The sequence below is a fragment of the Sander lucioperca genome, chromosome 1 (assembly GCF_008315115.2).
Source record: "Sander lucioperca isolate FBNREF2018 chromosome 1, SLUC_FBN_1.2, whole genome shotgun sequence".
NCBI lineage: Eukaryota > Metazoa > Chordata > Actinopteri > Perciformes > Percidae > Sander > Sander lucioperca.
Window position 1 is genome coordinate 32903404 of NC_050173.1, and position 17093 is coordinate 32920496.

At 39.4% G+C, this 17093-nt stretch overlaps 1 protein-coding gene across 2 annotated transcripts in view; it reads left to right on the forward strand.

The window, feature by feature from the left end:
• Positions 1–17093, forward strand: part of LOC116052431 (dedicator of cytokinesis protein 2) — a 100328-nt gene that overhangs the window by 29722 nt on the left and 53513 nt on the right. For both annotated transcript variants that reach the window (XR_004105595.2, XM_031303145.2), the window contains exon 25: positions 13184–13326. Coding sequence is in view for 1 of the 2 variants with exons in the window: in XM_031303145.2 (XP_031159005.1) it covers positions 13184–13326 (143 nt within the window). In the remaining variant the exon portion in view is untranslated. The remainder of the gene's footprint in view (positions 1–13183; positions 13327–17093) is intronic.

Below are 17093 nucleotides of genomic sequence, written 5' to 3' on the forward strand. Positions count from 1 at the left end.
TCACTCTGAAGTGCATAATGAGCAGCATATTTGCTTCAGTTTTTTCCTCACATACTATTACTGGAAGATTTTCTAAGGCATTGGTCATCATCTTCTTTCAGCAGAAAACACAAACACTTTGGGTGTATGGGGACTAAAATCTGGATGAAAATCGGTTAAGAATGAATTTGCTCCTTTTTGAAAAAATATTGGGTATATTTTGGTGAAAATAATTAAAACCAGAACCATCTAACAGAGGTGAAACTGGAATCAGTTCCATATATCCGATTGCTTAGCTCTCTCTTGGTGGCAACAACAAACCCAGTTATTGTCCATACTTACAAGATCTGGCAGCAAATTCGGAAGAAAACGGGCTGTATCCAACCTATTTATGACAAGTCCCCTTTCTATTCCAATCCCTCTCTACCTGGAGCTCTTAGAGATGGTATTACAAACATATGGTTTACAAAAGGTATTACAACTTTTGGGAATTTGTTTAGAGACGGAACCCTTCAGACTTTTGAGACGCTCTCATCACAGTATGGACTACCCCACACTCATTTTTTCAAATACCTCCAGGTCAGGCACTTTGTTATCTCTGAACAAGGTGGCTCTCTTCAACTATTAAAAGAGCAGCCTCTAGATAAACTTGTGCGCAGTAAACAGGGAGTGAGGGGGTTTATATCCTACTTTTACTCAGGAATTTCTCAGATTATAGGCTGGGAAAAGCTAGGAGTGAAATGTAAATGGGAAGAAGACCTGGAGTGTAACTTTGAAGAAGGGGTTTGGGAATCATTGTGTACTAGTACTCAGTGTTTTTCTTTTAACTCTAGACATAAAATCACACAATACAATCTTATTCACAGAACATATTATACCCCTGAAAGACTACATAAAATAAAGTCTCAATACTCCAGTTTTGTCCAAGATGCAAATCGGGAGTAGGATACGTTGGTACATATGTTTTGGACTTGCCCTTGTCTTAATTTGTATTGGGTGTCTATACTCAAAGTGCTTAATGACATTACAGGATTAACCATTCCCGCAGAACCAAGAGTAATTCTCCTGGGTGACACATCTATGATGTCAGTCAATAAAAACCAACTCAAATTTATTAGAATTGCCCTTATTACAGCTAACAAATGTATAGCTTTGCATTGGAAAGATGTATTACCACCTACATTTGCTAGATGGATGAATGAACTGACATCATGCATACCGAGTGAAAAGATTATGTATAATTTGAAGGGTAAACCTGAAAAATTTAAAAAGATCTGGGGTGGTTTTCTAGCATATGTGGACACAGTGCCCACAATACAATAATTCTTTTATATTTACACAATGTCAGGTGATGGTTAAACATGCTAATACAACATTTGGTGCGGTTTTTAGCTTTATTTGTTGTTTGTTTTATATTTCTTTTCTACCTATCCCTGCTAGGCACCTCCCTTTTGCAACAGTTTTGTTTTAGGCTTATTTTGTCTGTGCTTGTTGGATTTATGTTATACTAAAGGCTAGTATTCTTCCCTTTTTTTTTTTTTTTTTGCTTGTTACACACTCTGTATGAATGTATGGTCGGACCTGTTAGGGTGGAGGGAGGGAGGGAGGGTGGGATGGGCTGGTCTGGTACCTACTTGATATATTGTTGTACAATATCCCCTTTCTCAGCTCTTGGGTTGTTATATAAAAAAATTCAATAAAGATATTGTTGAAAAAAAATAATTAAAACCGATAAACGTCCTTAACTACCATGTATGTAAGATTTTTTTCTTGTGCTGTTATTCAGGGAGAAAGCAGTTGCTATTTTGGTAATGAGGTCCTGTCACATGTATTAATTTAAAATTAATGTTTGTCTGTGTTTGCGCCCAACATGCTGAACTTGCTTTTGCCTGCCCATGTGGTTGGCTTTCTCATGACTGGTCGCATCCATGGGCAGTGTTTGAAGGGATTGGATTTTTTTTTTTTCTCTTATTCCAAAATACGTTCCTGGGATTAAGGCTTTTGACAAACACATACTGTATACAAACACAATGCACACATACCCACACTGGCACTCACACAGATACACATGTGCATCCTGTCATACGGGTTAATCTGGTTTTAAGGCAAAACTAAATTTGGCATTATGGCTCAATTTAGGCAAATTATAATGCCGCCAGGCAATCGCTGTGACAGATTGAGAGCATCCACACCAATAAAGGGGAAAAAAAGAACAAGAGATCAGGGAGAGCAAAGAGCGAACAGACGAAGGATGAGTCATTTGTTTCCCCACTCACTTCCCAAAGCTGGCCAAAGTCCCTGCTTCAATCCACTAACCCCAGTGTTTCCGTTATATACATTATAATTATTGCCGCCGCTGCTTCAGAATTTCATGAAATTTCATGAAGGCGCAATTACATGACTCTGCGGAGCCGTCTGCTCCACTGAACTCAAACGAATGGACGTGTGCTCTCTCTCAACTTTGAGGATGAGCAACTGGAACAGTGACAGGACGTCAATCACTTGTGAAGTCATGACAACCAAATAACAACACGAGTAGCCTACAGCATTTTCTCCTCATGCAGAGTGACAAACCTTAACCCCAGGGACAAAAGCCCCGATGGCTGTGTTCCCATGGAAACAGAGCGCTCATGCAAAATATGACAACTGCAGCAGCTTGGAAAATAAGATATGGGGAACTGAATTTGATGAATTTACTGTTTATCAGACCACAAATGACACAAGAATTAGCTAGCTAGTGCACCCCTCTGCCTCAGCCAACGCAATCCCCAGCACCGGGGGTCACAGCGGGATGGGGCTGTCTGGGATCATCAATCACTCTGTTAACCCTAACACTTACCCCCTACTTCTGAAAGAAATCCTAGAAGAAACCCTGAACTCAGCATTTTCACAGCCAAGCGGCCATCTTACTTTGTCACAGTCACCTGTCTTGAAGTACATAATAAACAGGTTAGAGGAAACTCCATTAATTTTATCGGCATCGTCAGACACCGCCTACCAAGAGCCTGGGTCTGTCTGAGGTTTTCCTCGCCACTGTCGCACTAAATGCTTGCTCTTGGGGGAATTACTGGAATTGTTGGGTCTTTGTAAATTATAGAGTGTGGTCTAGACCTACTCTATCTGTAAAGTGTCTTGAGATAACTCTTGTTATGATTTGATACTATAAATAAAATTTAATTGAATTTTAGTAAAACGCTCTTGTAAGATGAATTGTTACAGCTAGGTATCTCTGTAACATGATGTAATAAACCCCATAATAGAGAAAATCAGAAAAGCTGCCCATGCCATCGCTAGTGTAAAATTATTATTTTTTAAATGTATCATTCATATCATTTCATATAAACAGCAGCCATCCCATTACTTAAATTGCTTGTGATTTACTGTAGCACATTATACAGTATTGTTGACATTGTTCACAGCCATGTCTAAATATTCCCTGCTGTGATTACTTAACATATTCATGTCAGTGCTTGATGAATATGGATGACTGATGTACTGTACAGTTATTTTTGTCAGGATTTAATCAGTGTTGAGTGATCTCCGTTGTTCCCGCATTCTCTACCAATCAGCATTAGTGACAGGTCACTTTAGGCCCCAGTTATAATTATACTGAATGTGGTTTTCTACATCTGGCCTGTAAAAGAGCTTTAGATGGCAAAGATATTACCATATAACCAAGCAGGATACAGCTATGAATCTGGATATATGTGGTATAAAAGTAAGATTAGGCTGTGTAATATTTTAACTAAATCTTCTTTTTAAAAGCAGATGTAAAAAGCCAGTGTTTTTAATAGTGGAACTATGTGATGTATGTGTGAGGGTTATCCTGAGGGTAAACAAGTCTTTGCATGAACCACAAGGGACCTGCATTTATTGTTATGTATTCCGCCAAGCCTCTCTCAAAGCAGATGGTTGAGCTGTACTTTAAAAGCAAACAGCTTTACTGCTTTCAGGGTGTGTGAGTGTGTAACAGGTTGCTTGGTGGTCCAGTAAGCCCCCATGTGCTCATACGCTATATCCTTAGCTATATAGACGTATTAAGAGGCAGATACTGTATGTGTATCGTAAAAAACATAATAGTCTTATGGCTGCTGTGTCCCCTCAGCCTCTCCTCTCCTCTCTCCTTACCTCCCACTGTGTCTTACTCTAATATATTATTTTATATATATATATATATATATATATATATATAAATGTGTGTGTATGTGTATATATATATATATATATATATATATATATATATATATATATATATATATATATATATACACATTACATTAGCTTTTGTTGCATCACATTAATGTTCATGTCACGCCTTATTGTAACTGCATTGAGATCATCTTACTATCCCCCAGCAAAAACTGCCTGCCATACCTGTCAGAATGTAATGAATGTATGAATGTAAAGTGGGTACAAGTGGGGTATGTGTGTGTGTGTGTGTGTGTGTTTGTGTGTTTGTTTCACAGTAGAGGAGCAATCTGCCACAAATGATTTTTGACTGTTGTTGTACAGACTGACCCAAAATAGCTGTGCTTACTGTAGAGCTGTGGGTTAATGGTTCCAGAGGTTTAATGAGAGAGACGGAGGTAGTTTCTGCCATTCATTTAGAGTCTGCGGAGACTGCAGTTTGGGAGGTTGTGGATGAAACGCTGGAAGAAAAGAGGGATGGATGAGGCTAATGGAGCAAAGTGAATAGAGTTTAATCATTTTGGGAAATGCCTCTGTCTCACACTCTCCCTCCGTCTCATTTATATTCTGGTCCACGATTGTGTCTGTGGGTTAATCTCAATGGCAACCCAATGTAGATAAGGACAGTAGAGGGACACAACAGTCAGTGTATCAACACACTTACCCATTAATTAATTTGGTACAGATGTGAGAGTGGTTTGTTGTTAACCAGAGACAGGAGAAAACTGACAGAACAGCTTAGTTTCCTGTCAGTAGGTGACTTACTGCACTGCACAGCTAAGCTTTCTGTTATGTTTCTCAGGTTACAGCAAAATAACATTTCTTGAACTGATTAAAGCTTAATGATCCCCTTTGGGACATTGGGTCATTATCCAGCAGCAGCGATAACAGTTGCAGCGAATTGAAGATATTACAACAAATGATTTCAACACTTCAGTAAATTGGAGATATTGTAAATACAATTTACAGATTTGGCTTAGGTATCACAATATTGCTCACCCTATTATCCAGTCTGAACAAATACAAAGCTGGACTTAAACTTAAATCAGTGTTATAGGATTAACAAGAGCCAGCCGCTTTGTGATATATTACTCTCCTATTAGAGGACACTGAGAATGAGTCTGCCCATCAGTCAAAGCAGTGAAATGGTTCACAGCAATGCATTCATCTACCATTGACCTACCTTGGTTAAATTGATCAAAAACTTTGTAGCATCTGATGCTACCAACAGACTAATTGGTCAATCCATTTAAAAGTCATATGGAAGACGAAGCAGGGGAGGAGGGCAGGGGTGAGGGTTGGCAATTAGAGGGTGACTCATAGTCTGTGACTAAGAAAGGTGGAAAGATAATTTGCATGCTGTTTGAAACACAGGGTAAAATAAATAAAAGCTGCATCTTGAAGCGATGCTCAAGGGATTATCGGATCAGTATCAGCAGAATCTAGTATCCTTCTTTTAGTGGTAAACATGACACATGTTAAGTTCTGTCTGGACAAATACTGTATCAACATACTGTGTACATAGAGTTGTACATATATGTTCTTGTTATAGTAAGCTCTGGTCTTGTTTTGTGTGTGTATAGAAGAAAACATGAAGAAAAGCAATTTTACTCAAGACAGCACCCTCTACTGTGGTTGTGTTTACTTTGCTTTTGCTGACAATATTTGTTTTGTGCCAGGTGTCATCAGCATCATAGCAAAAGTCACAGTAAAAATGCACTTTAAAGCATCATTGTATATCAACATCATTCACTTCTAGAGCACTCTGTCATCTGTAACTTATCGTCCTATAGTTTTGGGAGAGCACTCATTCACACAGGCATGACAATTTTATGCATTCCTACGAAAAAGAATATCATCCCACTAAACCATTTTAAGACAGCTATCTTGCTTTACAAATCATTCTCCAAATATATTTTACCACCATACCATATCTAACCAGCAATTAAAAAAAATGAGGTGTGGACAGACAGCCACAACCTAAATATGAACAGTGAGTAAATGTAGGGCTTTATTTTTCAAAAGGGGTTTAAAGATGGAGCAAGGGTAAAAGTGAGGAAGGAGGGAGGAAGACAAATGAGGGATGGAGGCAGAGTGGATGAGAGGAGACACCCACAGTGACACTGAGAGATGAAAAACCTGCTGAGAGAGACATTTAGTCATCACCAAGCGCGTTGACAGTTGGCTTGGTCCCAGCCCCTCTCAACTCACAAGATTTACTTGTTGTTGTCTTCTCTATCACTCTATCTCCCTCCAAAGGGAGGGAGAGAGCGAGAGATGGAGAGAAAGAAGAAGACAACTCAGATTTACATGCCTCTTAGAAACTGATATTGCATCTCATTATCATGTGCTATAGTTTATTGTGTTTGGCTGTCAAATGGAAAAAAAAAAATATGGAAAAGAAAAGGGATGAGCTGGCTGCTGAGCCATCAAAGCTACTCTCTGTGTGGTGGCTGTCTGCTCGCACAAACTTGGTAACCCAAACACATAACCACATGCTCACACAGGAACAAAGAGATCACTAGCGGTGAAGCACCAAATCAGACACAAAAAGGACAAATCACACTTGGACACACAGAGACACATTGGTATTAATATTGAAAGGCTAAGATTAAAGCTAGAATAAATAGACATTTCCAATTGAATATAGATGAGTACTTGAAGTGCTGTTGGTGTGCGTTCTGAACATGTTGGGAGTTGTGCGTCAGCACCTGTGTGTATTTCTGTTTCTTTGAACAAGTGTGTATATCTACACATGGTGAAAGCTAGATGAGAAGAAGTTAAAATGCACCCCCAATGCTTGCCCGAAGACATTGATTTCAATTCGCCTGTCAGTGCCTGTTGGCGAAGCTTTCTTCCACAGCATGGCTGAATGGATTTACTACATTGTTGCACTGCGTTAACATGCTACTAAATCACACAGGCGAGTGGAACATAAAAACACAGGTTTGCATATAAAAGTGAAACCATATGTTCATTTTAGTCGCAAGAGTCAAATCAGATTGCACCTTTTCCATTACAATTTTCTGTTTAAAAAAAAAAAAAAGTTATTTCATATGTGATATCAAACCTCTTCAAATGTGAGTAAAAGGCAACTACTGAAAAAAAAAATCTGCATCAGTAAAAATGCCTTTTTATTTCATTTTCCCCTGGTGCCTTCATCTCCCCTGCCACTACCCCCCCTCTCATCCCTAGTTGAGCTCTCAGGCAGCATCTCTTTTTAGGCTGCTTCGTTACAAAGCAGCCGCTAGCAAGTTTCACCAAACAGACCTCTGCAAAAACGGTTTAAGGTTATAGGATTAGGGCCATGACTGGAGTTAGACACTGCCAATCCTAGGGAAGGATGTGGGATTTATATAGAGCCCAAAAGGAAGTTTTGTCTAAGAAGCTCAAGCCAGGGAAGATCTAGAGCACACGGCACATGTGGTACTGTTCTATACTCACTGAGAAGACGAGCAGCATGTGACAACACAAAACTGGTGATCGGTCGCCTCAGTTAATGGGATCATTACGGATACATCATTGAAAGTTTGTGGCGAAACAAATTCTACCTGAAATGCTGAGTAGGAGAACCTGAATTATGATAGACAGAACAAAAAGACAAGAAATGGGAATCAAGAGGAATGGTGTGAAAGGACATGTGGAGGGGTCAGCAGAGAGACCAAAACAAGATGGAAAACAACTAAGATTATGTTATGCATAGAGAACCGGGGAACAGAAAGAAAGTCAGACACACACAAGAGGGTAAGACAGCTACCAGGAGAAATGAGAGGAGGATATGCTGGCAGAGGTTGCAGATTCTAAGAGGAAGCTACATTTGCAAGATTTTTGCATTTAAGGACCCGACAGATCTGCCAGGCCATTAATTGCATGTTGTCAGCAAGCAACTGCTCCTCGAGCATAAATAAGGGCATTTTTTCGCAGATAAAAATTGCTCTTTCTATCTGTAGTAAAAAAGGCAATATTTTAATACTTTTACGGTTTATTTTGCCTTACTCAAGAAATAAAATCACTGAAATGACCTCAGGTGCCTCTACTCGCAGTATGTGCTGTTGCATTATCCATTATAAAACAGTCTAAGAAGAAATGCAGGAGGCATCCATCATGTTTGATTGGACCACTGTGATGTGATCCACTGTGAGGAGGCATTGTTTGTTTTTAAAAAGAAGAGGACTTACTTATTACTGTGCAAGGATTTTTGTGTGCCTATGCCTCAGATGGTACAAACGCACACATTTCTTCAAAGAGGTCAGAGTGCGTGGTCAGCAACAGTGCAGTCCCCTAGAGCAATCGTTCCTTGAAATAGCAATCATTTCAAATGCCCTCCTAAAGAATGACCTAGACCCTGGGAGCTGCACGCCATTGTAACTGGTGTTCTTACATGACTGAAAGCCCTGAGGACCAAAGTACAGTTCAAAGAAGTCACTGAGAAAGCTTCCATTCAGGCTGAAGCAGCAGATATTAACATTCCTGATGTTATTCCACGCCAGGCAAGGTGCCAAGAAATGCCTGCAAAGTTAAAGGCACTGTTCCACATTGGTGACTGAAGATCAGCCACAGAGTCTGGAGGAGCATTACTAAGGCAGCCTGTACTTCACCATTTTTGATGCTCATATCCAGGAACTCCAGAGGCATTTTTAAAGGGAAAGCGAACTTAAAGTAAAAAGGTAAAATCAAAACAGACAATTCACACCCCGACAGATCCGTCAAAGTAGGATGCTGTATGTGAGCAAGCTATTAGGGTGCTCATGGTTTTCTATAAGTTTTCTGAATTTCAAGATGAGAAGCAGCTGCTGACTGAACTAAAGGTGTTTTACCCTGAATACAAAATCTCCCAGGAGAGCACAGGTTATATAGCAAGTATTCAAAAAGCATGAGACTGGTTGTTTTTTCATCACCATTCAAATTGGTGAAAATATATAATCTTCCCGTGTCAGCACGCTCCGTTGAAAGTTCAACCAGAGTCGAGCAGATTGTGTCACTCAATGTGGGTGGACAATGAAATTGCAGAAATCTATATAATATAGTACAGTATGTACAATCTGAGTACGTCTGCTACCACACTGTTGCTTAATGTGTTCATTTAGAAAATAACCACAGTGAAATAGGAAATTAAATTTCAATCTCTGTCTCTATTACGCTCCATCTCTAACTCTAATCATTTTTTATTTCTCACTAATTTTTTCAACCAAAGTAGCACAGGTCATGCCGAACCCAAGAAAAAAATATGTACCTACGAAGAAATGGCACCTTGTTGTGTTAGACCAGTGGTTCCCAACCTGGGGTCTGGGGACCCCTCGGGGGGGGCGGCAAAGATCATAGGGGGGGCGCAAGTCTTTATCTGGTTTGAGGTTGAGGTAAAAAAAAATATTTGCACATGTTAAACAAATTATGATAATACACTAGAATATATAATGTATACAAAAGTCTGTATAAAAACTATATATTTTTATTCTGGCTTAAAATTGTAGGCAGGCTACTTAGTAGGCCAAACCTCCGGGACCTCTTAACCTGTGACCTTGCTGTCATCAGGTCAGCTGCTAGCTGCTAGCTGCTAGCTGCTATCATCCCGCCATGGCATCACTATTTTATGAATGAAACATGGCGGAGAAACGTAAAAGTGCTGATAACTGCTCTCTATCAAAAAAGAAAGTAAGGCTCTATCTCGAGAGTTACCTCCACTTCGGTTTCGCGAGGGGGGGATCAGCTTTTCTTAGACATAAGTGGGGGGGGGGCGCCGAGGAAAAAAGGTTGGGAACCACTGTGTTAGACCACGTGTTTTTGTCTCACCTTTAAATGTAAAATGACAGAAAGGCTAGATGCTTGTGAAATATTTGTGTGCATTAATGTTACATTTCTACTTGATTTGCAGTAATGTTATGCATGGAGCTTCCGTAACTGTATTCTTTAATTTTGCTGCACATTCACATAGGGTCAGGGTTCAGGGCATAGACCTTGAAGCTTGCTATATCGTGGTTATGGTTTCATTACGCCTGCCTTCTGACACAGTAAAAACAAAAAAACATTCAATGTATCACACAACAGGATACCCTTTCAATCCCCCCACCTGCTCTCTATGTCATGTTTTCTCCCCTGAAGATGTTGCACCTAGAAGTACCAGCTGGGTTTATTGCTTAGATCAATAGAAATAAAGGTGTAGTTGGCTTTGGGGTCATTTCACCAGGGAATGGAGTTCTCCTCAGTTTAATGGTACATCCAGGCCCCGGAAGGCAGATGGATTAATTCTCGCACACACAACAATACTGCTATAAAACGTAGCTCATTGTTTTTTCTATCTGAAAGGACAAAAGATGAGTTTCTGGTTCGATGGATTAAACAGATTAAGCAGGGTTTTTACTCAAATATAAAGCTGGCAGCTTCTAAAACACCATCCCACAGACTAGGAGGGCTCCTTGTTTCATGTTCGTTTTCTGACAAAGGGACATCTTTGTTTCAAGTTTTACATTTTACATTATGTTAAATATATTCACTAATTAATGATAGCATGCCACTGAGATAGTTTTGTTTGTCTCCCAGTGACTCACTTAAAGCTTTAAAAAAAAAACTATACTATAAAAAAACTATTTTATATTAATGAACGTCCGTTTTATTCAAGCCATTGCCAAATGAGTTGCTACAAAGCTAATTAAGACTATCAGCTCCACACAACTCTCTCTGTATTTCTCAGTATGGCCATGTTCAGAAGATTATGTCGTCCGGCGACTTTCGATGATCAAGTGAAGATAATTACCTCTTCTGAAGAGTCTGTCACGTTTTCTAATCCTCCGTGTCCTCCTTGGCTACTAGCAACTGTGTGGAGGAGGGGTGGGGCTGTTGCGCGATCACAGAAGGCTTGTATCATGTGGATGCAACGGCAGTTTTGTTGTCATTACTTAGAATTCCTCATAGGGGCGACAAAAACTATACGCTATAGCTTTAAACATCCCTCTCCTCACGTTGGATTTCCTCTACCTGTCCAGGCCCCTCCTTCGTCTCCTCCCTCTATTGCTCTGAGTCATCAAGGGCATTCAGTAACTCATGCATTTCCCCCCTCTGTCTCTCTTATCCCCCCCCCCCCCCCACCCCCCCTTTCCTCTCTGCGTGTTTGGGTGATGGAGTGAGTGTTGTGATGATGGTCCGCTCAGCAGGCGTATAGGCTTGGCTCAGTTAATAATGAAACTAACGAGCATCAGCCTAAATGAGCTTTTAATGGGCTCTGTCTACCTGCGGCTACAAGAGAGGGAGGGGTTGGATGTGGTGGGAGGAAGATGGAGAAAGAATAAGACAAGAAAGGAAGAGGTCAAGGTAGACAAGTGGAAAAAGAAAGAATGGTCAGTTACATTACAATCACTGTTTTTCTTTATACATTATACATATTTGTAACTGCATAGTAAATCATTTGTATTGACAGTTAAACATTTATATTGACTTTGAGGTCATTCATTTGACCTGCGAGCTAAATCCATGATCCAAAGACACCTTGGCCAAATTGTGCAAAGGGAACCAATTTGACAATCAAGTTGCTTATGCTAGCTATGTCTGCCAGCTAACGTTAGCATTAAATGCTTTTTAAGAATTTATGTGGAGATAAATGTAATGTTGACAGCTTTGACTTTTTGACTTAAAACATAATCTAAACAATATCAGATGAGAATTTTAGTTGGATGAACTTGAAAATGAATAACTAGAATTATCTGTCAGAACGTGCCTGGTCAAATTGTAACTCTCGTGTTTGTTTTGGAAGCCTAGTTTTGTGTCAACAAATTCTCAATAAAGTGAAACGTTTAGAAAGACATTTTAAAGGAAACGCCAACCATTTTGCTAAGCAGATAGAAGAATTGCTGAGAGCAAGGATGATGCATTAAGGATATTGTGGGACAGCCTGTCAGGCAGTTTATGGTATACTTTGGAAAAAAGCAGGTGTGGCTCTTTAACTAAGAGCTTAGTCATTGAATTAAATTGCTGAGTCATATTTTACTTTTTCCCCCTACATTTTAGTTTTATACATATAGAAAATGTCAAAACAGTGGTTGAGTTTATATCGGTTCTATTTGTTTATTTGTTTTTCAAATTAGGCTCTCCCCAAGTATGTCATTAAACACCAATGATTGTCCCCATGTGCCATAGCACATTGTTTATGTTAGCTGCTTTAGGAAATGTGCTAAAGTCTCACACACATCCTTTAATTTACTCAGGTCTGCTTTAACTTCACTTTCCCCTACAGTACTTTTGCTACTTTAGTCCTTCAGTGATTTCCTGTAATTCCAAAAATGAGTTTGGACGATCCCCAGACAAGACGTGACCCTATAACATCCATAAAGGATTTATAGAGCGGTGAGGCGCAAGGTCTAAGCAGTATAAAAATAATAGATGCCTCCATGTACAGAAGATGTAACTATGGATATCTTAACATTAATGAAATTGTTTTTTCACTTTAGTTTTCTTGACTCTGACATAATCTTTTACTGATGTAATTACTGATGATGTATTGCACATGTGACCAAAGTAGCATGTGAATTAACCAAAGATTAGGATCCATAGAGAGATGGCAGAGAGAAAACATTAGGCCGTGGTGATTAATGAGTGCTCTGTGTGGCTGACAGAGCAGCAGACATGCAAGGAACTGTAAATAGACACTTGATTGATATCACTCCATTGTGCGATCAAGGGCTGAATGTCTTCTTTAGGGTGCAGTGGCAGCATTACTCATAGCTGTGTGGGCACAGCTATCTCCACAGGTGCTGCACCAATTGATGTAAAGGTCCAGGGTTTAGGGTTTGAAGGGGTTTCCTGAGAGGAATTACATTAAAGTAAATGTTGATGTTGTGTCTGTTGATGTTAGTGTTTAAACATCTTAAGGCATTCTCATCTCTTACGGCCTTGCCTAAAAGAAGTAAATAAAACATCACTCTTGTATACGTTGTCTCATGCTATCCAATTTTTTCTTACTGACTTGCTGTATTGCTGATTAAACTTCCAGTCATCTTTAACCGTCTGTGGTTTTGTATCTTCACAGAGTGCCGTGATGTGTTGTTACCCATGATGCTGCGGGAACTGAGCGGGGCACTGATCAGTATGGCTGACGGGCCTCATGATGAGAGGAGAAATAGTCTGGAGCTGCTCAACAACATTCTGGAGGTCCTCAGCAGGGACAATGTGGTGAGACGCACAGCAATTTTGCAGGCACATAATGCCAATGTTCACACTGAGCATTAAACTACAGTCTGGGTGATTGTTTCAAAGTAGACAGCAGTAAACACATCCAATATGCACTGAGAACTTATTGAGATCTGATTGGCCACTTTTGGATATGGTTAGGGTATGATTGCTGGTGTGATGTTGCTTCTGTCTGAGGCAAGTTCTTATTTCTTTCTCTCTCTTCATTGTCACCTCATTTCCTTTTGAGGTTTTCTGTGTAGTTTTACCCAGTATGCACACAGCAATCCCAATCATCTATAGCTTACCATACTGTAGCAGATGTATGGCTGTACGGTTGCAGTTTCCACAGATATTATCAAATGCCAGTGGGAAACAAAATCCAAACCTAAGTGGTCATTTGATATAAAAATATAAGCCACCAACCAACAGAGGTAAAAAGTAATACTTTGATGAAATATTACTCAAGTACAAGTGAAATTACCTATCTGAAAAAATACTCAAGTAAAAGTAATAAGTAGTTCATTTAAATGTAATGTACTAAATGTACTTTAGTTAAAAAAAAAAACAGTAAAACGGGGCGGGGGATCTCTCCCATGTAGTGAAAATACGACAAGGGGTCATTAATCCAAAACTATTTTTTTTTAATTAAAGAAAAATCAATACAAATGTATAAACATCTATACAAATGTATACACATTTAATAACAACATAACACATGTCACATATGACATTAGATGTATGTGAATTCATTTAGCCAGTGTCCTACATATGTTGTCCTATGGGTTGCTAGTGCTAGAAAGAAATTAGCAATGCCACGAAACATGTTGTTTTGCTAATTGGCAATTTGCTATTAGTCATGAAAACTTTGTTTGAAGTACCAATGCACAAATACTTACCAAACATGCTTCCGCAGATTAGATGTAGAGTTATTGAATGCTGCCAGTTCAGTCACCTTTAGCAGGCACATCTGGCATTGCATGATGATAATATTGGCCCTCTTGAATTTAAATGAAGAACAGTCTCTCAAATGTGGCCAAGGATTTTCATCGTTTTGGGCAGCAGAATTCAATGATTCAGCTAGCATTTCTACTGAAACAGTCGCTGAACCGTCGCCGCTCGCCTTATCCACCTCCATCTTGTTCTCAGTCTCCTACAGAAAGACTTGGCGCCTGGTAGGCAGCCTAGATGCTAATCATTCGTCACTGTAGTGGTTCTGGGCGCGATTTTTTTTCTTCCTTTTGGTTTTCGTTAGTCAAAGTTTTTTTTTTTTTACTCAGTAACGGATGGGATTTGTAACGTAGCGAAATACAGTACTTCACTCAAAATGTAATCAAGTACATTTTTAATTACAGATTTTAAAAAATACTTAAAAAATACAAAATACACAAACAAAACTACTCAGTACAGTCACGTGAGTATTTCGTTACTTTCCACCTCTGCCAACCAAGATAATAAACACTAGAAGCTTACAGTTGAGGCAGAGCAATCAGCAAAGTGACTGAACTGTCATAATTTGCTCTGAAACGTCACAAGGCTACCTTCTTACAAAGCAGGAAAATGTGTTACGGTAAAAGAAAAGAATTTGAAAACATTTCTTTTACCTCCTCAGCATCACTGGATGAAAATGAATTACCCCTGAGCTCTGTGCCACCCCCAGTGCAACTTGTCTCCAAAAGAGCATAGTAAATAGCCTTAAGCTGTTTTGTCTTCAGTCCTGCAGTCTTGCAGTGAAGCAGGCCTTCACCAATTAGAATCTAATTGATTTTGTTTCACATGTGTTGCTAGTTGTTTCGTTGTTAGTCTGTTGGAACAAAATCCAGTTAGCTCCCAAACTAAATACCTTTTAATAAGCACACACACACACACACACACACACACACACACACACACACACACACACACACACACACACACACACACACACACACACACACACACACACACACACACACACACACACACACACACACACACACACACACACAACAAATAAATCAACGATATCCAACTGAGGGCTTTTTAATTGCTTCTGCAAGTTGTTGACAACCTGCTGAGTGTTTGAAGTAAAGGTGTGGCTTTTTTCAGCCCAATTTGTTCGGATATCATTAATGAAGCATGAACCAAGAGGAGAGGCAGTGAGAGAAGAGAGAGGAGTAATGAATTAAGTGGAGTGAATATGATGAGATGAATTTGTGTCGGTTGAGGTATAAAAAAACGTAACAGGCGGTGGCAAAAGGATATGACAGGTACAAACACAATGATGTGCAGACTACAAAACCATTGACGTACAGTCTCAGGGAGCTTTTCTAGCAAACTACATGAGGGGAAAAGTCTGCTATTGACGTATAAGTGTCAGACTCCAGATTAAAGAATTAAAGTACACAAACACACACTGGATTGCTATTTGCTGTCTTAACGTAGTGACACTGATATTTCATTCTGAACATTCTTATTCAAGTACACACACAAATGCAGTCAAAGAAAACACACACACACACACACACAACACACACCCACACACACTTATCTACATCATCTGGGGCAGTCTTTCCCAAAGTTAGGGTCGGGAACCATAATAGGTTGCGGACCCGTTTTTATTGGGTCGCCAATCTGCTGGGTATACTGTTAAAAAATGTTCAATATCAATACATTTGATACCGGTTCCTAAACGATACTTTTTTCGATACCTATTTTTTAAAACCTTTACACCTTTGTGGCGCACACAGTAGTCAAGCCTCTTAAAATACAACAACACACACACGTGAGCCCTCTATCTGTGTGTAACATTGTGTCTTTCCTGCATGCCTCTACGATATATATAGACAGCCAATCACAAGCATTATAAGATCTTGGTACAAGCATGCTGCATACTTATTGGCTCTCTGATGCTGATAAGATTTAGGTATTGAAATTTGGTTTTCAATAGCAAGGCATTTTTTGATAGTTGATACTATGGAGGCAATACGGTCGGTAAGTATCGAAGTTGTGACTACTGTGATTCTCTCACTCTTGATTGCATGCATGATGTAAGGAAAATACAATGTTAAACTTTAAAAACATTTACCAAAGCCTGTTGAAATGCAGAGTAATTGTGTTCAATGTGTTTATGTGGAGATGTGTAATGCAATACATTTCATATGCATTTTAAATTCATGGTTTGTTATGTTCATTATCAGTAGTTTATAAATGTAGATGTCATGGCAACATGTGATGTGATGACTTTTGTAATTTTGGGACCCAGGAAGATAACACATTTCTTTTTCGGGTCTGGAGCTGAAAAGGAACCCCTGATCTAGTGTATACGTGTTGCTCAACTGCACATGGTATAGTTTAATGAGAACCTTGACCGCAACATCTCTACATGGCTTCTGTTTTCTTCATGCTGCACAGGTCTTTGTAAAACCCAGACACTGTTTTTTGGCAATGAAAAGCCTCTCTGAGACACATACTGTTGTGTTTAGTTCTCTTAAATTCTCAGGGGGACAAGAGCAGAAAAGGCCAGATAAATGGAAACTGCTCATGGCCATGCAGGGAGGATGAGAATAGTAAATGGAGGAGCAAGACAGAGAGTTAACAGCAATACAGATGGAGGTGAACGTGTGTATTTTATAGAAAATAAGGTGGAGGGATTTTACGAAATTTTACGTTTAAGAAAACAATGCAGGGAGCTGAAAAAATGAGGGGGAGAACGGGGGAGAAAGAAAACAGATGGAAGAAAAACAAAGGAAGTAGAGGAGAATGATGTCACCCTCCATCTCTTATTTTCT